The sequence below is a fragment of the Phalacrocorax aristotelis genome, chromosome 18 (assembly GCF_949628215.1).
Source record: "Phalacrocorax aristotelis chromosome 18, bGulAri2.1, whole genome shotgun sequence".
Classification (NCBI taxonomy): domain Eukaryota; kingdom Metazoa; phylum Chordata; class Aves; order Suliformes; family Phalacrocoracidae; genus Phalacrocorax; species Phalacrocorax aristotelis.
In genome coordinates this window covers 7,722,763-7,747,321 of record NC_134293.1, presented here as the reverse complement: position 1 = coordinate 7,747,321, position 24,559 = coordinate 7,722,763, and the positions used below count along the sequence as shown (strand labels likewise).

At 55.8% G+C, this 24,559-nt stretch overlaps 1 protein-coding gene across 1 annotated transcript; it reads left to right on the top strand.

Moving 5' to 3' along the window:
* Positions 1-4,672: 4,672 nt before the first annotated feature.
* On the top strand, positions 4,673-23,210 carry MMP28 (matrix metallopeptidase 28). Its single transcript, XM_075113057.1, has 8 exons — positions 4,673-4,829; positions 12,415-12,494; positions 13,198-13,361; positions 17,275-17,496; positions 18,146-18,391; positions 18,832-18,981; positions 19,520-19,687; positions 20,864-23,210. Exons 1-8 carry the CDS (start codon positions 4,722-4,724, stop codon positions 21,256-21,258), a joined length of 1,533 nt encoding a protein of 510 aa, XP_074969158.1. The 5' UTR covers positions 4,673-4,721; the 3' UTR covers positions 21,259-23,210.
* Positions 23,211-24,559: the final 1,349 nt, after the last annotated feature.

Sequence of the window (24,559 nt, the reverse complement as noted above, 5' to 3'; positions counted from 1 at the left end):
AGCTCTCCCTGACATGGTAACATTTGCTGTTAACTCCTCACACACTGGTTAAGCAGGCTGCTCTAGGAAATAGAGGGCCTTACGGTCATGCTAGGAATATTCCTGCATTTAGTTAGGTGAACTGAGCAGGCTTCGTATTTAAGACAGCACTGCCGGCACTGCGACTAAGCTGCTCCTGTTTCTAGGGATGTACTTGTAGTGCTGTGCAAATAAAGTGCTTTACTAATGGTCAGCACTGTTCATAAGAAGACTCAGGGTTTTACAGATACTAGAATTGCTGCTTTTTATTTTTTTCAACAGGTGAGGAAGGTGTCTGTCGACAAGTAATCATTTACTTCTAACAGACCAATGGCTGAATCAAAAATAAAAGGCACATCTCATGGGTCCTGCTTTGACTTTATCTTCAGTAGGTGCTCTGTGAGAATTTGGTAGGACTTCATATAATAAAATTGCAAACTAAGGAGAGGCAGGACTGCAGATCTGTTAGGAGGCAGAAAACCAAGAGAGGCTATCCCAGCAGAAGGACGCATTCAGGTTGTCGGAGCTGGGAGCAGCTATGCTCTGCTTCCTTCATCTCTTTTTATGATCTGTCCTCCAACGCATTTTCTAAGTGGCCAGGTTTTAGTTTTGGAAATCAGTCCTGTATGGAATGCTGGTGGTTTATTTATAAAAACATATGTAGCACTTGCCAAGCTCAACAGTGACTTCAGGGAGAAAAGTGTAACAGAGGGATGCCGATATAGAAGAGGCATATGATCATTACAGAGCTGAAATGCGACAAAAATAGCTAAACAATTTAAGAGACAGCCAAATAATTTCTGGACTGGCTCTATACAGCCAAACCCACCTCACCCTAAGAAGTAATGCAACTTAACAAGTTGCTCAAATACCACAGTCCTAGAGAGAAATATGGAAGCTGTGACTGAAGCCAATAGCACGAGTCTTTAGGGTTTTGAGGCCAGGATTCAGCCAGTGTGGCTTTGCCTTATCTAGAAATTATAATTCCCATTTCCAGGGTAACAAAGAGCTCGTGTGACGTTGCCCCAGCAGATGGTGATGTTAATGCTGCTGTAGAAATTCCTTGTAAAGCTGTCATAATAAAACACAGCTGTCAGAACGCACCCAAACTTGCAGAAGGGCTTAAAAGTCCACTTTTCCTACTAACATGATGATGTCTGCTGGAACTCAGGTGGCACCCTGGTCCTAGGAGGAGAGAGGCATGGGTTTAGCCGTCACCGGGGAGATTCACTCAAACTGCTCCAGCAAATGCAGCACAATGTGTATTTGCAGAAGGGCTCGTGAACTGGATGCAGCCTCTCTTGACCTCACTGACTTCCCGTGAACTCGGCACAAAAGGAAAAGCCAAGGAAAGTATGAACGGCTTCTGCATTTTCTTTTTCCCCCTTAAACACCTTTGTGATAAGTACCTGTTCCTGGCTCTGTTGAAGACAGGCTACTGGACTAGACTTACCTAACACAGTAAGGACATGGGGAAGTCTGTTGACTTGTCAGAACTCACCGTGTATGGATGAAGTACACAAGAAAACAGTGTCTAAGCAGAAAAGCTTTACCCTTGTGACAACTAGAGCCAGGGGACCGTAAGCTTCTTGTGCTGTTTTAAAGAATTTGACTCTTGCAGGCCAGGGCTGCTGCCCGTACTGGAGGGCAGGAGGGTCGGCTGGGTCTGTGACGGCGCCCGTCTGATCTGAACCGAAGTGGTCCCAGATCCGGCCACCTTTGAGCAGCAGGATGAGGATTTTCGGCATTGCCTGACATGGCACCCAGTGAGCCGTTCCCCTGCTCCCCAGCTGCTGCAACTGTTGTTGAGCAGCAAACATCTGAAGAATGACTGTTCTCCAGAGGCGGTGTCTCGAGTGGATGAAATGGAACAACTTGAACGTGTTCTTAGTGCAAAGCATTAGAAGATTTTAACTGGAAGTTCTTGTACATCACATCCGTCCTCAGTACAAACTGCCACAGAGGAGTAATGGCATTGCTATTTGCTTATCAGTTGTGGTAAACATTGAAAGCTGCTGCAAGAAATTTCATGTCACTAAAGCGCTGTTTCATAATGTTGGTTTATAAACCCCTCTTGGAGCTCACCTCTGCCGGAAGCAGGCGGTGATTCACTGGCGTTCAGCTGTTTGCTCTGCAATGCTCAACTGCTCCCCGCTGCACCCCTATCAGCGAACACGGCTCTCTGATTCCAGGCTCCGCATCTGGGATAACAGCTTTTAGTTCTCCGCGACGTTTTCAGGTTAATATGTTAATGTTATTAAATTAGGAACTCTCTGGGTCTCCAAGCTGTGGAGGCAGCTTAGGAAAGGGTTTTGAAATCAAGGTAGCTGACTGCATTGAGACCTTTTGCGTTAAATTTGGGGGAGACGGGATCTATGTATAGAAACCCAAGAAATCAGGAATGTTTAGGCAACCAGAACTCATACAGTTCTACTTATCATGCTCTTCTGAGAATGTTTTGGTTTTTTTTAGTAAAACCTTTTCACCTATTTGCCATAGGCTTAGCTTCACAGGTTTCAGTTTTGGGGTAGAAGTTACAAGTATTCAAACTCTTTCTTCTCCCCCACTTCTGAGTTTTACGTAACGCTGAAAGAGTTGGAAATCTGTTCACGTTTCCGCAAGATAGCTTTTCTGTACCTGATACCATTCTGATTACAGCAGCTGGATAAGCTTCTTCATACTCCAAGCCAAAAGTCTGCAGGCCACTATGATTTGGCATCTCCAGGGCTGGACTGGATTCTCCATCTGAATGCCAAAAACCCCAAGGACTAATGCAGCAGCCCTGGGAAGCGCCAGGTCAGAAAGCTGGCTGCTCCGGGGGCCGCAGGTGCCCTCCCAGGCGCTTCCCTGCATTACAATGAGCAGAAGAGGGAGTTTCCTGCTCCTGCTGGAGCCAAGCCAGTCACTTTCTCATCATCCATATTCTTAAGTGGAAGAGCAGATGGATCAGTTGCTTCCTAGATACGAACCAAACACGGATGCGTTTGCAGACAGAGCTGCTCTTGTTTTGAAAGGAAGCATTGGGCTGACCTGCCGAGGAGCAGCCAGCCCTGGCACCTCTGTAGTGAGGCCAAGTATTCCCCTTGCACCAGCCCCTTGCGGCGTGCCAGTTGCCCGCTCTCCCGCCCTGGCAGCCCATCGTTCAGTGCTTACAGGCCCAGCCGTGACCTTCTTCATTTCTCCCATCTGTATTTTTCTCCCTGTGGCTCAGCAACTTCCTTATTTTGCCATGGTATGCGGATCCCTTTCTCTTGCCTTCGAATCCCACTTGCCTTCCCTAAATGCTAATCCCTGTCCAGCTGAAAAGCAATGTGTTACAGGATCCCTATGGATCTCTTCAAGCTGCGCTCAACAGATGCTCCTGTAACTTCAGATTTTGGCATGATTAAAAAGAAAAGGAAGAGCCCTGTGAGCTTTAAAATAGGTGTGTGGTTGAAGCTGGCACAAAAACAAAAGCAGATATAAGTCACATCCTATTTTTTTCCCCTGAACCAAAGCAGAACCAAAACATCCTTTTGCTTTAGTCAAATTAAAACAAAATAGTCAAACAAAATACTGCAGGGAGTAAACAGAGCTGTTAACTTGTCACTGGTAACCGCAATATCATCATCTGCGTACGAGCTGCAGGAGAGCTGCGATGCCGACATGCGTGCATCCTGTTGCTTTGGGGTGGTACACAGCCCCTCGCTGTCCAGGGGTGACCAAGACCCGCGCCTAGGGAGGAAATTTAAGCATAGACAGCGCAAACTAACAACCCTGAGTGGGGGGTTATTTTGTAAAGCCCGAGCGTGCTGTTCCTACGTGTGGGGTCGTTTTTGCCAGACCCCTGACAAGGGGTAGCGTTGCTCATCCAGCCTCCTGCTCGTGGCTGGTGCTGGCCGCTGTCAGAGGGGGACCCCTGGGTCTGAGCCCTTGTCAGCTCTGCATCCGCGTGGTCTGGACCAACGGTGAACGCACGGTTAGGAAAAGCTGGTCTGTCTTTCTCCTTGTCTTTCCCCCTGCTTCAACCGGGGCAGAGCTCAAGCCCTGCTGCCACAGCTGGCAGGAGGCTTCTCTCAGCACCCTAACCTGCCCGTGCCCTGCTCCCCAGCCAGCCCGGCGAGCTGGCACCCGCAGCGGGACGCACCCTGACACGGCCACCGTGCGTGTCCCGCTCTGCAGTAGATGGGGTGGGCTGGCGATGCCCCGCAGGCCGGAGAGCGGGGCAGGGACGCTGCACGGGGGACGCCCGGAAGGATCCACGCTCGGTGCTACGCTGGGGCGAGCCGGGTGCAGGGTGAGTCCCTGGGGCAGCTCTCCCAGCCTCCCCCCGAGGCGTGCAGCGGAGGTGTGCTGCCGTGGCCAGATGCCAAGGGGAGTTTGTCCCCGTGGCACAGCTGCTCGCTTGCCCTAAGCTCAGCCGCCCCCTCGTTCCCAAGCTGTCCGTGTGTGCGTGGCGGAGGGGGATGCGGGGGGAAGGGGCACGGCCCTGCTGGGCAGGGGGACGGAGGCCGCGCCAGGGACGAGCTCCCCCGCGCTAGGCAGGGAGGGGGCGGCCCCGGGGCTGTGCGAGCGCAGGGCGGGTGCGCGGCAGCCCTCCGTGCGGGGGGAGCCCAGCCCTCGGCCGGGCTGGGGCGGGCCGGGGCCGCCCCCCGGGGCCGGGGAGGGGCGAGCCGGGGCCGCGGCGGCCGGTGCCGGTCGGTGCGGAGCGGAGCGGAGCCGGGATGGGAGCGGGAGCGGGGCCGGGAGGGGCGCTGCGGGCCGCCCTGGCGCTGGGGCTGCTGGCGGCGGCGCAGCCCGCACCGGCCGCTCGCCTGCGGCGGGAGGCGGAGGTAGGAACGGGACCGGGGCTGGGAGCGGGGCTGCGGCTGGGGCTGGGGGGCCGGGCGGGGTGTAGGAACGGGACCGGGACCGGGACGGGGCGGGGGGGGCCGGGAGCTGTCACCCGCCCTCCTGGGCCCCGCTGTCGAGGGGTGCGCGTGTCCCGAGTGTGCCCGTGCCTTAGGGGTGCGCGTGCCATGGGGGTGCCCGTGCCATAGGGGTGCGCGTGCCGTAGGGGTGCCCGTGCTATAGGGGTGCCCATGCCATAGGGGTGTGCGTGCCATAGGGGTGCCCATGCCATAGGGGTGCGCGTGCCATAGGGGTGCCCGTGCCGTAGGGGTGCGCGTGCCATAGGGGTGCGCGTGCCGTAGGGGTGCCCGTGCTATAGGGGTGCCCATGCCATAGGGGTGCACGTGCCATAAGGGTGCCCATGCCGTAGGGGTGCCCGTGCTATAGGGGTGCCCATGCCGTAGGGGTGCGCGTGCCATAGGGGTGCCCATGCCGTAGGGGTGTGCGTGGTATAGGGGTGCACATGCCACAGGTGTTTGTGTGCCACAGGTGTGTGTGCCCCACGTGTGCCCGTGCCATAGGGGTGTGTGTGTGCGTGTCCGAGGTGTGTTCACACCATAGGTGCACGCCCTTGAGTGCCCGACGCGTGCATCCATGCTACAGCTCTACTCCATGGATGCCCGATGTGTGCGCACGGCACAGGTGTGCGCCCATGGATGGCGAGGGTGAGCCCTGTGCGTGTGCGCCCCACCACGGCTTTGTGCCCGTGTGCGCTGGCGGGGTGTCCGTGCCAGAGGTGTGCGTGCGTGGCGCGGGCGTACGGCCGTGTCTGCTGGAGATGGGCTGTGCTATAGGTTTGCGCTTGGGGTGCCAAGGTATGTGCCCACGCACGCTGTATATGGCGGTGTGTCCCCGCAGGTGATGTACATCTGCAAACCCCTCTCCCATATAGCTCTGACAACAAAGGAAGTTTTGCTCTAGGAAACCTTCCCATCTCCTGCAAATCAGCATGGGAGAAAAGCCAGTCTTTCCCCTGCCCTGCCTCTCACCAGGGCTGTCCCCGTCACCTCTGTTTGGTTTTCTTCTGTTTGTCCCCATATCATCGTCACACCATGCCACCATCCATTCCTGTTTGTTTTGGGAGGACGAGGTATGAGATTTGGCTGGTGAAGAAAGGTTAATGTTGGAGATTCTTTTTTCTTGTTCAGGCATCGATCCAGTGTACGTTTGCACAGATGCTTGATATTAAAACCTCAGCAAGTCTTGTTGGATTAATCGGGATTTCTCACATGCTCTAAGATGAAAAGTGCACATAAATGCTTGGAGCCTTGTTTTAATATGCAGGCTTCTTATTCTGGGACATGCTGTTTCGAAGATTTATATGTGTGCTTGTCCCAGTGTGCACAAACCTCAACCCAGCCCCTCATGCCACCTGGAGAAAAATAAATCTGCAAAGTTCTCAATGCTTACAAAATCAATAATTTAAAATTCACTTAAAAGCAAGAGATTTAAAAGGCCTAATCTGCCTTTGATTCCTCACTGGTGACTTCTGCGAACTTTTCCCTTGAAGCCTCAGAGGTCTCAGGGTCGTGGCAGATCCCAGGCGAGGGGTGCTGGGTAAGTGACTTTCCTGCCTCCCTGCGCCACCTTTCCCCAGTGCGATGAGCTGTGCTGGCCAGGGACTTCGGGACAATGTACACAATGGAAATGTATAGAGACTGGGGCGAGAAAGTGTGTCTAACTAAACTGAGCAGTTAATTTTGCTTTTAAGTGGAAGCTGAAATTCTCACATAATATCAAATAGTTCTAGTTACTTGTGGCTTTCAGACCACTGCCAGGCTTTGCTTCTAGAACTTTTTTTATTGCTTTTAAAATACCCAAAGTTAGCAACAATGGTTTGTGTAAACTTAGATGCAAAAGTCTGAGAAAATGTCCGGTTGTGTTATTTTCCTGGCTTGTGCCCTTGTTTTTGCTGCATTTGTATCAACTGCAGCTCCAAACAAAAAAAAAAAAAAAAGAAAGTTTGGAATTTAATTTGAAACACTTGTATGTTAAATCATATTCTTATCTGCAGGCCCCAGGTAGGAGAAGGTCCGACGCTAGATAGCACATAGTTTGGCAGACCTGGTTTCTGGCTGGGTTGTGCTCAAGACAGCGGCTGGGTGTGTGGTGATGCCTGAGTCTCCCTGGTCCTGGGGGAATTGTGTAAAATACATGGCACATGAGAGCTCACCCCGTGTTGGGAGTGAGGAGCGTGGCCGCGTGCTGCCGGTGACGAGGACAAAGGACAATAAAGCCCCTGTAGTGATTTGCGTGAGAAGCTACATGTCTGTTGTGATGGGAAGAAAAAATTGGTTAGAAATTTGAGAAAAGCAGGGAATGGAAATGGAGAGCGAGACTAAGGGACCGAGACATTCTTATTTCAGATTTTTTTTTTTAACTTTCTTTTTTCCATCCTGCCCTTTCTCTCCCTCTTGCAGTGGCATTTGGCCTCTGACTTTTCCCCCTCAGCAACCCAAGGACTCGCATGTAGCGTAGGCTCTGAGCTGTGTTTGTGCTGAGAAATGCTCCCGTGTCTGGGTGAGCTCCTTTACGGAGCGGGCAGCCAGCTGGGACACTGAGCGCAGCGTGGCCGGAGCGAGGGTCTCTGGGTACCACCCAGCATGTGGTGGGGCTCAGCATTTGGCTGGGACACCCAAAGGGGAAAGGGGCACCTCCACATTTTCCCTCTGAAATAAGGGGAAGAAAACCTTCCCAGGGAAAATTCCTGCGGTTCAGCCTCAGCAGGGCAATGCGAGGGACAGAGAGGAGGAAGAATTACTCAGGTGCCGTCACCTCTGCGAGGCTCTGCTGGGCTCTGTGTGGCTGGGGAGACGCTGTAGAACCCATGAGATGATGGCTTGGGGTCGCTGCTGCTAGCGGGGACGTGGCAAGCGGTTCCAAGGCACCCAGCGGTCCCCCCGGTGTGATTAACAGCCCCGTGAGTCACCGCAGCGTGAACAGCCCCACTTTCTTCCTGGCTCTCCCCCTGAACAATCCCTGCTTGTTAGGGCGAATAACGCCCGCCAGGCAAGGGGCCGGTGGCTGCTGGGAGCGGCGCGCTGCCTTCCCCCCGGTTCCCATCCTGATGGAGGGCGAAGACCGAGTGTCTTGTTTCCTTTCTCTCCTTAGACATGAAAGCACAACCAGTCTGCATGACCAAACTGGTTTGTCAGCTGCTCTGGTATTTTCAGGGGAAGGTTTGGCCAAGCACGGTGTTTTCCCCAAGTGCTTTGGGTCTCATTGGGATAACTTCAGTGCTGCCAGAGCCGTGGCTGGGTGGTGCAGGCCGGCACTACCCAGGGCGTGGGGTGCCTGGGGAGCCGGGGCAAAGCCGTGAGCTGGTTTCAAATGCAGGGGTGAATTGTAGTAAATGCTGATGCGATATTCCTGTATTTAACACACAAGCAAGCAGAGCAATCTGCCAGCCCCGCAGGCAGGTAACACCAAGCCCAGTGCATTTCATAGCATTTTGTTTCCTTTCAAACAATGCGATATTTATTGTTCTTGTCCCATAGCATCCCTCCTGTCCAGGCAGACAGGGAGGCAGGGAGCTTTCTCTGGTTCAGCATCCCGAAGATCTGGGTTACTGAAGCCAGGAGGGGTTTTAGTTAGACCTGCTGCAGTCCTGGCATGCTGCCCCAGCTTCTCAGCTCCAGAAGATCAAGTGTGAAAACTAAAGGAGCTAAAAAGATGCCGGGCACAGTATTTCCCCAGCGCCATGTCTTCAGTGGCAAGTAGATCGTTTGTTGCTAAAGTAGATTTTCAGGAGGGGTAGATGGGAGAGGAGATTGCTTCAGGATGGGATTAGGCACAGCGGGGGAGCATCAGAGCAATGAGATGGGGCTTGGGGGTTTAATCAGCCTCCATCATTAACATGCAGAATTAGCTGACGTTTCGCTGTCTTTTCAGCAGGACAACCAAGCTCTGTACTTGCTAATCTCCCCTCTTGTGTGTCTATATATATAATATTTATGTAGATACTTATACACACACTTAAACAAAAGAGGCACAAGGACTCTGCCTAAGGGTTTGCAATTGCAGGCAGGAACGTGACTTGGGTGAGCAGAAAAAAATGAATGGGCTTAAATGCTTTGACACCTTCCAAAGGCAGCGCTCCAACAGGCAGCGACCCGATGGGCAGGAGGAGCCGTTGCTCCTTCTGCGGCCGTGCCAAAATGTGCTTGTCCTGGCGGTCAGCTCTCCTTGTGTCTGTGCTGTGGGGGGAAACTGAGGCTGCAAAGCGGGAGCTGCGGCTTCCCCTGTGCCTGTCTCAGCGGTGAAAAGATGTGGGATGGAGCCTGGGGCTGCTGGCCAGCGGGGCTGAGGACACACCTGGGCTGGCTTGCCGGGCTGCTGTTGCCTCCCGCTTAAAAACAAAAAGACCTTGGAGGTGCAGCTTGTGGCTGGCATCTTCTGTAACTGTGGCACAAAACGCCTGCCCGCCCTTGGGCAGGATGGGATCACTTCCCTCTGCTGCCAGGGGATGGAGGGGAGGGATGGGGTTTGTGTCCAGGCGGAGCAGAAGGGACTGTGGTCAACGGGAGCCCAGCGTCAGGCTTCTCTGATACTTAACTGATGGAAGCGTGCCAGAAGCTGGGTGTCTGGAGGGGAGGGCAGGCAGGACCAGAGCCTGCTGTCTCTGCACTCTTGTTACCCTGGTTTCCAGGGAGGGAGGTCTGATTGTATTTGCTGTTGGCTGTCTTCCACCTGGGATGCCTGCGGTCGAGGGCAAGGTGTTTCCTTGGCTTTAGTTCTCTGCAGAGATGATTTCCAGCATTGTAACCAGCTCCCCATCAGAGCCTTGAGATGGAAGGGCCCATCCATCTCCCCCAAACTATCCTCCCGCTGTACCCCTGCTGCAGCCCTGAAGGCTTTTCTGCCCCAGCGCTCGCTCCCGGGCAGCCAGACCTTTCCTCTTCTCCCTCCCTCGTGTGGAGGGGGAGCCAGACATATTTCATATTAATTCTCAGCTCTTGGTTTCCTGCTGTTTTTCTTTTCCCATTGTATGGAAGAGAGCATTTCCCCATCTGGGGCAGGAGGGAGGGGGTTTTCCCAGCACAGCCAGGCTTTGTATTGCAGCCTCTGGAGAGGTTTAACAGGCTGGTGCCAGTTTCCACACAGACCTTCCAGAGCCTGGCTGGTCTCTGGGGATGTGCAGGGCATGGGCAGTGCTGGAGGGGGTCCTGAGTGTGGGTTGGGCACAGGACGCTGTGGCACGGGGCTCTTGGGTTCCTCTGTCTCCCTGAAAAGTCCCTGTTCCAGGGGATTTGATATGCTCTGCTGTCTAATATGCACAGTGGAGGGTCAGCACATCCCTCTCCTGTAGCTCTGTGTTTCCAGGACTAACATCACCCAGAGCTCACCATAACTGCATCTACAAAATGTCATAAAATTTCTCCTGATGGTTTTGCAGCCCGAGAGCTGGTGCCTGTGTGCGAGAACCTCAGCATGACACAGGTCAGGAACTACAGGGAAAGTGCGGCTTTGGTTGGGCTTTCAAAGCTCAAGGAGATCTGGGCAGGAATAATAAAGCCAGTGGCCTGTGTACATTTTGGTGCCGTTCAAGAGCAGCTGCTGTGATAGCTGTTGCTTTTTTTGCCATTCACCCTGATTTGTCCAGATGGGGTTTCAAGCATTCGTGAGATCATGGTGGGGAAAAACCATTTTCATGCTTTAAGAATGGGATTGCATTAGGTTACAGGAGAAAAAAAATAGCTTCAAGTTGTTTTAGATGCTAAGTGAAAGCAAAAATTGCGGTAGAGAAGGTTTAGACTGCGCCATGCTTCTGAGGCACAGGACTTTCTGTCTCGGTGCTTTGTAGCTCACATTTATCTGTGGTGATGTAAGCACTGGGGATGTTGTGGCTTCACCTGGCAGAGACACAGATGCTCTCTCCTGCCGGCGTGGCTCTTACTCACACCTGATTTATTCTGACTCACTGGGATTGGGTCCCCCGTGTCTGGGTAACTCTGGCCAGGCTCAGGCTTTTACTGCTGCAGCCTGATGCTGCTACAAGATGCTGCTGCCTCCTGCTGAGGGTAGGCAGCTGGTAAATGTGTTCGGTGGGAAACGGGACAGATTTTTTGGCTGGGGCTGGACGAAGCCATGTCCTGGCAGGAAGCTGTGCTGGTCCTTGCTGCGCTGCAGCCGAGGGGGATCCTCCATGTAGAGAGGGTGTAAAGGAGGAGATCAGTTTGGTGGCTGGAGGAGATGAGGGTGGGGAAGGAGGTAGGGGGGGTTTCCAAAGGGGTGAGCAGCAGGCAGAGAGCACATGGAAGGTGCCTGCCCTGCTTGCAGGGATTCGGCAGGCTTAGAGGATGACGTGTTTGGGGATGACGTGAAGATGACTGTTAATGGCAAGCGGAGGGTTTGGGCAGGAGGAGGAGGGGGAGAGGCCCTGGTGCACCCTGGGGCTGCCATATCCAGAAACTGTTCCCGCTGCCCATCAGGCAACCAGCAAGGTGCGGCCGGCTCGGTGCTGCTCGTGCCCAGGAGGGAAGCTGCCGCCTCCGCGGGGCGCGGTGGGGGATCGAATTGCCCGCCGGAGGTGGACAGTCAGGAGTAGCATCGAGTGCAGGTTAACATCAGCCCCCTTCTTCCCTCTGTCCTCTCACCCATCAGTAACCCCCCAGATGAGGAGGGAGGGAAGTGGCTTTAAAGGCACAAGGCTCTGCAGCGGGCAGCAGCCGTGCTGTCCCGGGGCAGTCCATGGTGGTCCTGCTGCTCGGCCCACCTCTCCTTCGGGATGGGGGAAACAAAGCAGCCACTTTCACTTTTTATTCCTCATTACTTTAACTACGATTCCGTTGCACTAACAGGATGCTGGGCGGCTTGTTTGTCTCCTGCAGACATCCCCGGCGGCGGGGAAGGCGGGTGTGGAGCATTCCTGCGACGATGGCTATTAACTTCTCCGAAAGCTGATGGTGCAGGCTGGGCAGAGGGAAGCTGTTTATTTTCTTTAACATGCAATTTATGTGCTGGAGCAAGTTCAGAGTGACAATATCTGTCCATGTAAATGGCCGATAAGAAGAAGAATGGTTTGGCAGAGCAGATTGCCCCTGGAGTAGCTCCACTTTACAGCAGGACCTCCTGTGTGGGGATGGGGGGAGGCTGCAGCCTGACCCCATCTCACCCCACCCTACTCATGTCCACAGTGCTGTAGCCCTTATTTTAACCACTGCATTGAGCCAAGGTGATTAGAGCTGCGGGTTTGGTAGCCTCTGGCTGCAGATACGTGGCAGCAGGGTTTTTTTGATCTGTTGATAGCAGTGTTTCCTCCTACGCCTCCATCATGTCATGGCCAAAAACCCAAGAGCCATCAAGAATGATGGGGAGGAGACACACACAAACCTGTATGAGTGCAGGAGGTGCAGCTGCTTGGGGTGCAGAGGTCTCAGGAAAAAAATAACTAGGCATTTCTGCACAGCCCTGGGTTTGCTGTACTGTTTCCCGTTGTGTCTCCTTCTTCCCCCCTGCTCTGAAGCCAACATGTGCAAACACCTGCCTGTGCTCTGAGCTGTGCCTCTCCCATGTCTCTTCTTGCAGCTGTTCCTGGAGAAATACGGCTACTTTGGCGAGCCAGGGGCCAGCACGCACAGCCCAGCTGAGTTCACGGAGGCAGTGAGGTATGAACCTTTTATTTAAAACCGCAGCAGAAATGCAGCAACTCCAGCTGCTTGGGAGCTGCCAGTGTTTGGGGGCCTTTTCACATCTGGGGGGGTCTTTTTGCAGCCAGGGGGACTTTTTGCAGCCAGGGGCTCTCTCTTGCACGGTCTGATAATAAAGCACAACTGGTCCTTTTTGGAAACGCCGATCCGTATCGAGCTCCCGCAGCTGGCTGCTGGCAGCCCAGCGCCTCGCTGCACTGCTTTATTTGCCTTTTATGGCCCGGTGCTCCCCTTACAATAATATGTGCGGTGAGGCCGAAGTTGGGGATGGCTGGGAGATGTCAGGGGGCTGAGCTGACAGCCCCTGCTTGGACTTCTATCAAGATCACATTGGCTCTGGGAGCATCCCTGGCCTGACCCTGGGCAAAGTCAAGTACAAACTCAAACAACTGGGGTTAAAAACTGGGAAAGGCATTTTTAGGCTCCCCTGTCTAGTTTTGCCCTGCTAGGAGGTGGCTCACTGGTCAGCTGTGGTTGCAGAGGCAGATTCTTCTTGTTTTATCACCTGGATACGTTCCTGATGGCAGGACACAAAGGTCGCTGGGTGGAAGCCCTGGCTCAGGTCAAACACCTGGCACAAACACAACGGAAACCCTCCTGGGGGGGGGGGGGGGGGGGGCAGGTCCGGGCCTGGGTGTTGACATCTCCCTCCCTTTTCCAGGGACTTCCAGAGGGTTACCCACCTCCCGCTCAGCGGGGTCCTGGATGCCCCCACGCTCCATCAGATGGCTCTGCCACGGTGCGGCACGGGCGATGGGGAGAGCCGCACTGCCTGGGCACGCCGGGCATCTGCCGCCCGGCGCCACAGGCGCACCACGCAGCACGGTGAGTGTCTGCGCCAGGCGCCCTGGTGGGGTTTGGGTTTCCAGCGTGTTGGGAGTCCAACCCTTCCATCCTGGCTCCTGGAGATGCTGCCGCGGATGAGAGGTGCAGCCCTGCTGGCACAGCGTCCATCCCAGGACCCACCTGCGCTTTGCACCACTTTATTTTTAAATTTCTTTTTTTTTCTTTTATTTTCAGTTGTTCTGTATGGTTTAGTGTCAGCAATGTTTAGAGAGATGCAACTCCCACTTGTGGGGAAATTCAGCTCTCTGGGTTAGTTCTACTGCTGTCGAGGGAGCTGGGTCATCTCCCAGGGAGCTATCAGGTCACTATGGCCCTGGGCACAGCCGTGGTGGCATGACTGGGAGGGCAGAGGCTGGCACACAGTGAAGCTCCCTCCAGGCTCTGCTGAGCTTTGAGACTTCTAATGTGTGTTAGTCACCCAGCAGTAACCACAAAACCTGCTGGTGCTGGGCTGCCTGGCCACGGCGGGTTGTTTCACCCACATTAAGGCATTTAACTCTGCTCCAAGCAACCTCTCTTGCTCCTGGGTGTCCAGGATTGGGCCTTTTTTTCTCTCATGAGCTGCCTTCTCGGCGTGTGGATGAGTAACTGGATTCCTAGAGAGCAAGAGTGCTGGGACCAGCTGTGCTTAGGACATGGGAAAAATGAAGGCGAGATTAAGAAAGGGCTCTGTGCTGTGTCAGACTGTCTCTGCATCTCATGATGGATGGCCCCAGGAGACAGCCCCATCATCCTCCTCCTGCCTCTGGCTTTCCTTCTGAAGCCCTCTCATGCAGCATCGCCCTTGCAGGCTCCATTTCGGGCAGAGGGTCTGCTGTACCCCAGGCAGGAGGGCAATGAGGCAAAGCCGTGAAGGGCATGCAGCAGGAGATGGGCAAACAGAAGCAGCCTGTGCCCTGTGGCTCATGGGGCTCCTTTTTGGGAGCTCTGGATGGCAAGAGACACCCGGCAGCTCTGACCCCAGGTGGGATGGGGCTCTGTGTGCCACCGGTTATTGCTCCGGTGGCTTGGTGTTGGCAGATCCCCCGTGGCAGCAAGCTGGGGCGCAGCTGGCAGCAGCACCAGCAGGCAGCGGGGATGGGAACAGCGCTGTATCGGGGCCCACAGGCTGGAGGGGAGGGAGGGGGTGCCTGCATGGCTGGCGACACCATCCAGGAAGGCCGGAGGCTTTGTGCGAGGTTGGCTGTTTATCCTACTTGAAGCAGGAAGCTGCTGCAGCTGAGCCAGCAAAGTGCTTTGTTATCCACCCGTCTCCCAGCAGGAGCTTCGCCGGGCAGCCTCCGTATCCGTCATCCCACTGGCTCCGGGCAGTGCTTGCACCCCAGTGTGTGGGCAAACGCCAACACCTTTGGCTCCCAGCCGGGTTAGCCTGGCAGCAGTGGCCAGCACGGGGCTGGGGAGGGCATCCATCCCGCCCACTGCTCCCGGGCTCCGTCCCAGCCCAGCAGTGGAGATTGGCTCCCTGCGCGGAATGGGGTCCAGCGCATCCACCCCTCTGTGCTCCTCTAAACAAAACCCCCCCTCTGCAGTTGAAGCCCAAGGCTTTCTGCTCTTTGGGAAGGTTTGGGGACAGGTCCTGTTTGCTTCCATAAAGCGACTGGGTTTGAAATAGGGGTCTGCAGTGGAGGGTGCTGGGAAGAGGACTTTCTCTAGCTACCTTTTGCTGGGCTTTACCAGCCACTGGAGCTGGCCAGGAGCTCTGCTGACCAGCAGGCCCTTGGCCAGATGGCATGTTGGGCAGCGGTGTCCTGGATTTCCCCTCAGGAATCCTGGACTTCCCCTCCTTGCCTGTGATTGTCCCGGGCTCAATGGCTGCGTGCAGCACCCAGTCCTCCTCTTCCCAAGAGCCATTTGCCTTTGCCTCTCCCAGCCCTGCCCCTGGTGCCATCCACCCTTCTGCAATGGGGAGATGCTCTGCCTCTGTGGAGGGAAGGGCAGGATGCCGAGGCTTTATCTCAGGGCTGCAGCCATCCAGGCACATATTTAGCCTTTGCCACACAGGGTTTGTCCTGGGCACTGGAAAGTGCAGTTGTGTCCCATTTGAGTTAGAGGCTGTTGTGCACTGATGAGCAGCGGGGGCCAGTTCTGCCCCTGGGAAGGTAACCAACTGGCCCAGGGCCTCCCCTGTTGTGTGCTGCTCAGAAACCAGGGGGAAGGAAGCAGAGCTGGTGGGGCTTGTCGCCATGGCTGGGGTGGGTGAGCAGGATGGGACGTCTGCCAGCTTTGCTGAGCAGCTTGGCTCAGACCCACGACAGCGAGCCCCGCCGTGCTGCTGCCTCTGTTCCCCCTGTTTCCGCACACATCTGGAGCAGGCACGGTTGCTGGAGGTCTGTTGCTGCTCCCACGCCTCGGCACCAGCTCTGGCACCCTCTTTCTAGCACAGCCCCATGAATTTTCTTGCAGTCCCAGATGGCCCTGGCCAGGCATAATCACAGGGCTCTGGGGTCCCTGCAGCTGCCAAGGGCTGCTGGAGGAGGAGGAGGGGGCTGTGATGCTGTGCGGTGGCTCCAGGAACACATATCTTTGCACCCCTGTGTGGTGGGAGGAGGGTGGGGATCTCATGGGCTTGTCCTCTTCATCGTCATTGTCACCATCTACCCCAGTAGCATCAGGGCTGTGTCTCTCCTGAAAGGACAGAGCTTTCAAGGAAGCCATGGGCAATAAGATCCTTGGCGATGGTAAAATGGTGCTTTTAAAATGAATGGCGAACAGTGGTTTGTTCCCTCTGAGATATTCTCGGCTGGGCTTCCAGACAACATCTTCTGCAGGTAGAAATGGTCAGGGTGCCCTCAAAAACAGTAAAAACACAGCCCTGACCACTGGGGAGCTGGCCTCCTTTTCCTTGCCTTGGCTCAGTATGTACAAGGGATCGGAGGGGGGAAGAAAATAGATCCCCTATTTAAAACACACAAGGCTAGGATTCAGGGAGGGAGTTCAGGGGAGAAAGGGAGGAGCCCCCTCTTGCCAAGGGAGCTTTGGGGGCTGGAGAACCCCAGCCCCCACACAACCCCCAGTTTCAGTGCCCCTGCAGCATCTGGGCCTGTTGCAGAGGGTGCAGAGGCACTGCAGGGACCAGCCGCAGGGACCAGCAGCAGGGCTCTGCTGCAGCTCCCCCTGGCAGAAACAGGCACTTTCCCTCCCCCCCCATGCTCACTGGCCAGCTGGATGAAACTCTGGACATCTGTGGGGCCTCTGGGCATGTGATAGAGATCAGCATCATGGTGGTAGGTGCTGTTTCTTCCTGGTGATGTGTTTCAAACCTGACTGCTTCTCCCCTTGAGGATCGGTTCTTTTTCCCCCCTGGCTGGTGCCCAGCAGTTGGCAAATCTGCCTTAACCTGGCTGCAATCTGCATCCCCATCCCTGCAGTACCATCATGCCCCAAAGGGACTGCTGAGAGCCCTTCCCATGCCTTTTGCCTTTGGGCCGCTTGTTTCTGGAGGCGTCTTTGCTTTCTCTGAAAGCTAGTCCTTGGGCTGCATCTTCTTCTGGGCGTGAAGCTGGCTTCAGGCAGGAGACCTGCAGGTCAGGGACCCGTGCTGGACTTGGCCCTGGAAAGCATGACAAGGCAAGGTGGGAGTTCAAACTGGGTGCCATAGTTTCTCCTCTCCTTAGACAGGTTTTGGCCACACTCTTAGGGTTTGGTTGCAGCTCCAGCCTTGGAACCTTTGGGGTGGGATCTAGCAGTGGCACATTCAGAGGGATTTCATGGGTCCTGCTGCTGGTGCAGGGTGCCAAGGCTGCTGATGGGACACCTGGGTTGACTTTCAGCTTCAGCTTGGGAAAGCCATGGCTTTTCCCAGCACAGGGAAGCTTTCCTTCACCCAAGCAGCCCCCAGGCAGAAGGACAAGTCCAAGTCCCCATTGTCATGCTGAGCTTGCCCTTCTTGCAGGTGGGAGGTGGTACAAGCGGCACCTCACATACCGGGTGGTGAACTGGCCCTCCTACCTGCCACAGCACGAGGTGCGCCTGGCCGTGAAAGCTGCCTTCGAGCTCTGGAGCAATGTGTCCTCGCTGGTGTTTTGGGAGGCGCGGGACGGTCCGGCTGACATCCGCCTGACCTTCTTCCATGGGGACCACAATGATGGACTCAACAATGCCTTCGATGGACCAGGTGCTGGTCGCTTCCCCCTCGTAAGCTTCTCTTTTACAAGGTGGGCTCTTCCCCAGCAGGGAGGAGGGCTGGGGCAGCGATGGGCTGGGGGTAATGAAGATGAGGCTCTGCCCAGGCAGTCCCTCTAACCAAGAATACCTCCCAGTTTGCACCAGTTTGCTTTCTGATTTGGTGTCCTTGCTCTCGACTCTGCAGCTGGGGTCTGCCAGAGAGGCAGCTGAGATGCTCATTGTAGGCTCATGCTGATGGCCTTTGAGGAGCCCTCCCAACCTTGACAGCATCCTCCAAACCTCAGCTCGTTTCCTTCCAGCTGAGCCTTTCTGCATGGCACTATCAGACACGCTCAGGTTTTCTCTCTTCTTGAGCTTTTGCCTGGCATGGGTCACTGTGGTGGCGTCAGGCCAGGGCACAAAACCAAACTCATAAACCACAGAGCACACAAACGCCCCTTGTGCTCAGGAGCAGAAGGCAGAACTGGTTTGGGCTGCACCTGCTGTGGGAAGCTGCTGTTCTTTCTCAGCAGACCTCCCAAAGAGCTAAAATTGATGCATATTTAAGCAAACCAGAGCTGCATGTGTTCCCCTGCCGCTCCACTTGTGGCTGAGGTCCTTTCCTGCCCCGCGGCCCCTGATGGCTCTTGTGTCCCCAGGAGGTGCCCTGGCTCACGCCTTCTTCCCCCGGCGCGGAGAAGCCCACTTCGACAGTGCCGAGCGCTGGTCCCTGCACAGCGGCAAAGGGCGCAACCTCTTCGTTGTGGTGGCACACGAGGTCGGCCACACGCTGGGGCTGGAGCACTCCCCTGTCAAGAGTGCCCTGATGTCTCCCTACTACAAGAAGCTCAGCAAAGATTTTGTCCTCAGCTGGGATGACATCTTGGCCATCCAGAACCTGTATGGTGAGCCTGGCTTCCCCAAGCATCCCTCAGTTCCTCCAGGGCTGTTCCCTGGGATGGAGAGCGAGAAGCAGGGATAGGAGCAGGTATCTGCAAGGGCAGAGGACTACATGCAAGGGTCGTGGTGGGGATGGGCCCCATCCCTTTGCGGCTGGGGAGGAAGGTGTGGTAGAGCATGTGCACTGGGTACCAGGTCCTCCAGGGCAGGGAAGGTTGGATTTGCTTCCCACTTGTTTGCAACCAGGGAAACATTGGTGCATTTTTTTTGGGGGTACCAAGGGGTCTTTGACACCACCATATAGAGGGGGACAGGGGCCAGACAGTGGGACAAGGAGTGTTTGGAGCCATAGGGCAGATCCCCAGCTCTGTGCTCAGGCAGTGCTCTGGGAAATGCCGTTTCCCTTCCCCTTTTCTGTAACTCACCGCTCCATGCTCCATCCCAGGGAAGCCGTCCAAGGGCTTGGCCGTCCAGCTGCCGGGAAAGGTCTTCACTCACTTCCAGGACTGGAGCGTGGACCTTTACGGCAGGGACCGGCAGCAGGGGAGCCTCAGCGCCTATTACTGCCACTCCTTCTTCGACGCCATAACCGCTGGTGGGTGTTGGTCAGTGCAGCCCTCTCCCAAAACACGCACCCCTACACCTTGTCCCAGCACTGCAGCAGCCTGTTTCTGCCCTGATAAGCTCCAGCCATGGGAAAGGTGGGTTTGGCTTGTCCACAGCCCCATATGTGCTCCTGGGGCTGGTGGCATCTCTGACGCACGTTGCTGCCGCAGAGTGGAACATCTTGAGGACACAGCAATGGCTTGGTGTACCTGGGAGAGGGGAAGATATCCTAAAACTTGGCCCACGGCAAAGCTTATTTGCTGCAGGAGCTCAACTGTGAAAGACAAGCCTTGAGAGGGAGCTGTGGTCAGCTTTTATCCTCTCCAGGCTGGAGTGGAGGCAATGAATTATGAAAGCTGAGGGGGTGGCTGGAAAGGCAGAAGGGAGTCTCCGAAACCCAAGCATATCCCTGAAGCACCGCAGAGCTGCATGGGGAGGAGAGGGGAACTGGGGAGCGCTGGCTAGGACGTGGATGAGGCTTCTCGCCTCTCACCCAGGACCCCCTTAATCCTCCCTCTGCCCCACAGATGCAGATCACAACCTCTACATCTTCAAAGGCAGCCACTACTGGGTGGTGGCGGCGAGCGGCAATGCCAGTGACCCGCAGCCCCTGCAAGCGCGCTGGCCTGGCCTCCCCACTGGCATCGATGCCTGCGCCTGGTCCCAGCTCAGCGGCAAGTTTTACTTCTTCAAAGGTATGTGAGGCATGGGCAGGAGAGCTCCCCTTGGGGCTACCACCGCTCCTGCCTGCTGGTCTGGCTGTCCAGGTCTGGCTGGAGCATCCTCTTCTGCCCATGTCCCCTGTCCCCTCCTGCTGGTCCTGTTCTAGGGCTGAGCTGGGCCATTGAGGGATCCCACATGTGCAAAACCCCACAGGAGCTGTGGGCTTGATGCTTACCATGGATTAACTGTATGGCCTTGGGTGTATTGCCCTGGCAGCCCGCATCACCCCCTCGTGCCTCAGTTTCCCCATTAGCCCATTCAGGAGAGCAGTGCTCACCTGTGTTTGAAAATGAAACCAGATGCATCAAACCCTTTGGGGTCCCTGGGAGAAAACACTCCCCGAAGACGTGTGGCCATAAGGGAGCTGATGAACGCAGCATTTTCATGGTGCATGTGGTTTCCTGCACCGTGCCAGGGGCTAGCTGCCAAGGGGAGCAGAAATGCCAACCACAAGCTGCCCGGCAGCATGCCGCAGCCGGAGGGGTAGAGGAAGGTCAAACCAGGCAGCCTGGCTGCCAGGGTCAGCCCCAATTTTTAATGGAAACCAGTCACTGGCTCTCCAGAAAGGGGGCTTTGTTGCTCCAGCTGGGTGAAAGCCAAAAGCCCCTCTCCCTCCCCAGCCCTCAGGCACTCCCTCCCTCCCCAGGGCTGGGTCAGGCCAAGCAGAAAGGGGCTTTTGTCTGCCTGCTTTGTGGGGACAGGGCGCTGCAGGGACACGGCTCTGCGGGGACAGGGCTCTGCAGGGGTGGCCGAGCACTCAGTCCTGATTGCAATTCCTGCTGCTGCAGTGCTGGCCCCAGTTGTTCCACTCCAGAGGGGTCTGGGTCCATCTGGCCCATTCCGTCTACAGGAACAGGAGGGAGGTTTGCAAGGAAGCAGCATGGGCTGGTGGCCATGGATGATGTGGTGGCCTTACTCTGTCCATGGCAGTCCCTTTCCATGCCTTCAAGTCCCTGAGCTACTGTGCCTCAGTTTCCTCCCAGACTGGTCCATGGGGCAGCCCTGTGGTGGTGCCAGTTGGGTCACCAGTGGGATGAACGGCTGGCTGGCTGGCTCTGTGGCCAAGTCCTTCCACGTCTCCAGGAGGTAGTCCTGTCATGGACCCTGTTGGGGGGTGGGCTCTAACCCCTCTCCCCGGCTTTTCCCAGGTGGCCGGTGCTGGCGCTACACGGACTCCACCTTAGAAGCAGGTTTCCCCCAGAAATGCAGCGCCCGCGGCCTCCCACGGCACCCCGACACTGCACTCTACTTCCAGCAGCTCCGGCGCCTTGTCCTCTTCAAAGGACCCAAGTACTTCGTGGTGAGCGAGGAGACCCTCGGCGTGGAGCCCTACTACCCCCGCAGCCTGCAGGACTGGGAGGGCTTGCCTCCCGGCACGGCGGGTGCCCTCACCCACCGCGATGGCTTCATCTATTTCTTTCGGGATGATCAGTACTGGCAATTCGACCGGGCGAAGCTGCAAGTGGTGGCCACCGGCAAATGGGCCACCCAGCTGCCCTGGATGGGCTGCTGGGATGCAAACAGTGGGCAGGTCCTCTTCTGAGCAGAGTGTGCCGGGATGAAATGGGGCGGGGGGGGGGGCTAAACCCCACCTCGCTCACCGCTGCCCGGATCCCACTTTTTTTGACTCTGGATTCCTCTCTGGGGATGGTTCGGCAGGGACCAGCAGGCCAGGGCTGCCCGCGGCAGGACAGCCCGTGGCTGTCCAGGCAGCCACGGCTGGAGCCGTGGTTCGGTGGAGCGGTGCCCCGGCGCAGCAGGGATGCAGCCAGGACAGGGCAGCCATCAGCTCAGGAGGGGCTGCCACGGCCAGGTGGGCTGGAAGCTTTGGGAGATAATACTTTTTTTTTAAAGACGACAGAAAAAGGTATAAGCCATGGAGACTGCAAACACACCCATTTCTGCAAACTCTCAGCCTATCGTTACGCATTTCTCTCAAACCGGGACTGGGGTTTGTTGATACTTCAGCTGCTGTTTTCCTGCTCTCTGACAGAGAATTGCCTCACCGTTGCTGGGGCTCAGGTGGTTTTAGGGTATTTTGTGGTTAAAACAAAAAGAAAAGAGACATTTGGACAAAAATATAGGTCAATGTTGAGCTTTGCCCCTGCTGCATGTGCAGGGCCCCCTCCCCTGCATCCTCCTCTCCCTTGCCCCCGGGGTGGAGGGTCAGCACCTGGAGGACGAGCCCATCCCCTGCGGGTGCTTTGCCGGGCTGCGTTCACATCCCAGTTCTGTGGTGAGGCGCCAGCTGGAGACACCAGCACCGTGGGCTTTTTGGGGAGAAAGCAGAGGGTTTTGGTGTAGGAGCCTCTTTGGTGTGAAGAGGGAGGGGAGGTACAGGTGAGCTACTGACTGTGCTGCTGTACAGCTTAAAGGCAGCAGGAGCATTGCAGCTTGGCTTTCTGATGGGTTTGGGATTGCTGGGTGGATTCTCCATTGTCTAATATGGGTTGTGCTCACCTGGCAGTCTTTCTTGTGTGCAGAGAAAGTGTCTGTTCTCTGCTCTGTCTCCATAAGAGATGGGATCAACATATTTTTGAGTCCTGTGCCCCTCTGCCACAGTTGGACGAACCGGGCTGAAAAATTACCAGGGGGAGGAGGGGAAAAGAAGAGGGCGAGCAGGACAGACGGACATGTCCATGCATGCAGGCTCATAAGGACAGCTCGGCTGCATATTCCTCATTCCTTTCCCAAAGCAGGCTCCCCACCTGGAAACGCCGCTGGCTCCTGTGCACCGAGACACCGGTCATGTCTGCAAAGCGCGATTATCTCCCGCAGCCGGTGGGGGAGCGTCGGGTCCCCGAGGCTTGAATTCAGTGGCAGCAAATGCCAGCGTCGGTGCTGACCAGGACAGGCCGCAACCTTCTTAAAATGTCCTTTCATTTGAGAGACTTGAGAATTTTCACCATGCTGGGGTCATACACGGGTCGGCTGCTGCTTTGCTGATGGTTCTCCCAGGACTCAGACCCTGGTGCTGGGTACCCTGCTTCAGGTCGGTGGCTTCAGCACCGGGCTGCAGCCGGTCGTGCCGAGCCGGGGTGCTGTGCCAGGGTGCCACGCCAGGGTGCTCTCCTGGTGCCGGCAGCCTCAAGGACGCTTGCCTTTAACACAGCATCCTCCACTCGCCCTCGCCCACCCTAGACCTTCCCTGCAGAGAAGGTAGGAGCCGGGCTTGCCCCAGGCAGGGTGCCAGGGCTGGTGCTTCCTGAGGGCTTTCAATGGTGCCAGATGCGACATGGATTTGGCAGGAGGGAAAGCCAACACGAGTGGTTTCTGTCCATTTTCCATGATATTTGTCAGTGAGCCCTTCCTGCGCAGACAAGGACTTGGGGGCTTCATCAGCTCACGGTCTAAAATCTCAGGGGATTTTCAACATTGCCAAAGAGACAGGGCCACAATATTTTTGCTTTGAATTAAGTGATAATAAGGTGACTTCGCTTGCAGGGAATCCCAAGGGCTTGGAGTCCTGAAGGCAAATAAAATTAACTTCTTGGATGTGCTGTGTTGGGATTTCTGCTTGTTTTTATGTCACACTTCTGTATTTTTTTTAAAGCCAATCTCCTGTTTCCTGAAAGGGCTCTATTTAAGATGCACGTGTGTGTTTGGGGCTGGAGTGGGTATTGCTGAATTTGGCTTCAGCTTTTGTACTTGCTGGATCAAACAAGGGATGGAGCCCACTGCAAACTTGCTGTATGAAGTACGTGATACTAATGGAAACTCTCTTCCCTGCGTCATCGCAAATTACTGAGGATTTCTCCACACCTTGGGATGTGTTAATAGATTTTTTTTCCCCAGTATGGAGGACAAATTCGTGTTGATGGGGACCTTCGAGGTCTCCATCTTTGCCCCAGCCTATCATGGTGTGTGAATGCGGGTCCTTGCTTCCTGTGGAGCACTCTGAAACCTTCCTCGCTGCTCCTGTTTGCTGTGCTTCATGCTGTGCCACACCGGGGTGTCCGGCCTGCGTTGCCTGTTGAGTGGGCAGCATTTTGCCTGCTGGGGAGGGACCCGCCAGCCAGCGCAGGTGGCGTCACAGTGTTTGCAGAGATGGTCCTGCCCCTGCCCCTGCTCATGTCTCCTGCCCGGAGCCGTGTCTCTCCAGCCCCCTTGGCTGCCACCAGCCATGGGATCTGCAGCGTGATGGGGAGATCAATGGGGCTGATGAGGGGATTGATGGGGTTGGGGGGGGGATCGATGGGGGAGGCTGGCACTGGATGAGGTCTTGCTGTCGAGACATGCGCTGGGCTTCAAGAAGGGTCGGAAGAGCAGTGTGACTTCTCCATGTACAGCATTTTGGAGATGGGAGGATTTATGGGTCCCTCTGCACCCCAGGGGTACTCCACACCTGCAGCTCTGCAAAGAAGCAACAGACCGTTATCCCCTTTCACATCCCCTTAGGAAAGAGCCAAGCACCCCTTCTGCCATGGGAACAGAGTCCAAGGATGAGACAACCTTGAATCCTCTCCTGGTTTTGGTGGTTCCTTTTCGTCCTTTGCTTGCTGCTGTGTGTTTGCTGGGGCTGTGTGCTGTCAGGATGCCTTGGGGTCATGAGCGATGCTGCCAGGGCTGGGGCTGAGCGCAGCATTGCTGATAGAGATGGGGTGATTGTGCTGCATCACCTGCACCTCACAAGTTTGCGGGGGGTGTGTCTAGGGGAGGTGGACCCACACCCTGAGCCATGCAATTGGCCCCACTGGGCACCCCGGCTGAAAATCTTGCATCACAAGGGTCCTTTTCTCCTGCTGGGCTCCCTGGCAGGGCATGCCAGGCACAGACTCCTCCAGCCAGCCTGCCACACATTCCCCAGCCTGGGGGAATAGCTGGGATTCTTGCATTTCCTCCCC

Excerpts from the sequence above, each read along its gene's own strand:
- MMP28 (XM_075113057.1), top strand. The coding sequence starts at position 4,722 with ATGGGAGCGGGAGCGGGGCCGGGAGGGGCGCTGCGGGCCGCCCTGGCG. Across the intron at positions 13,362-17,274 it reads CAGGCGCACCACGCAGCACG|GTGGGAGGTGGTACAAGCGG; the intron begins GTGAGTGTCTGC and ends CCCTTCTTGCAG. Across the intron at positions 17,497-18,145 it reads CAATGCCTTCGATGGACCAG|GAGGTGCCCTGGCTCACGCC; the intron begins GTGCTGGTCGCT and ends TTGTGTCCCCAG.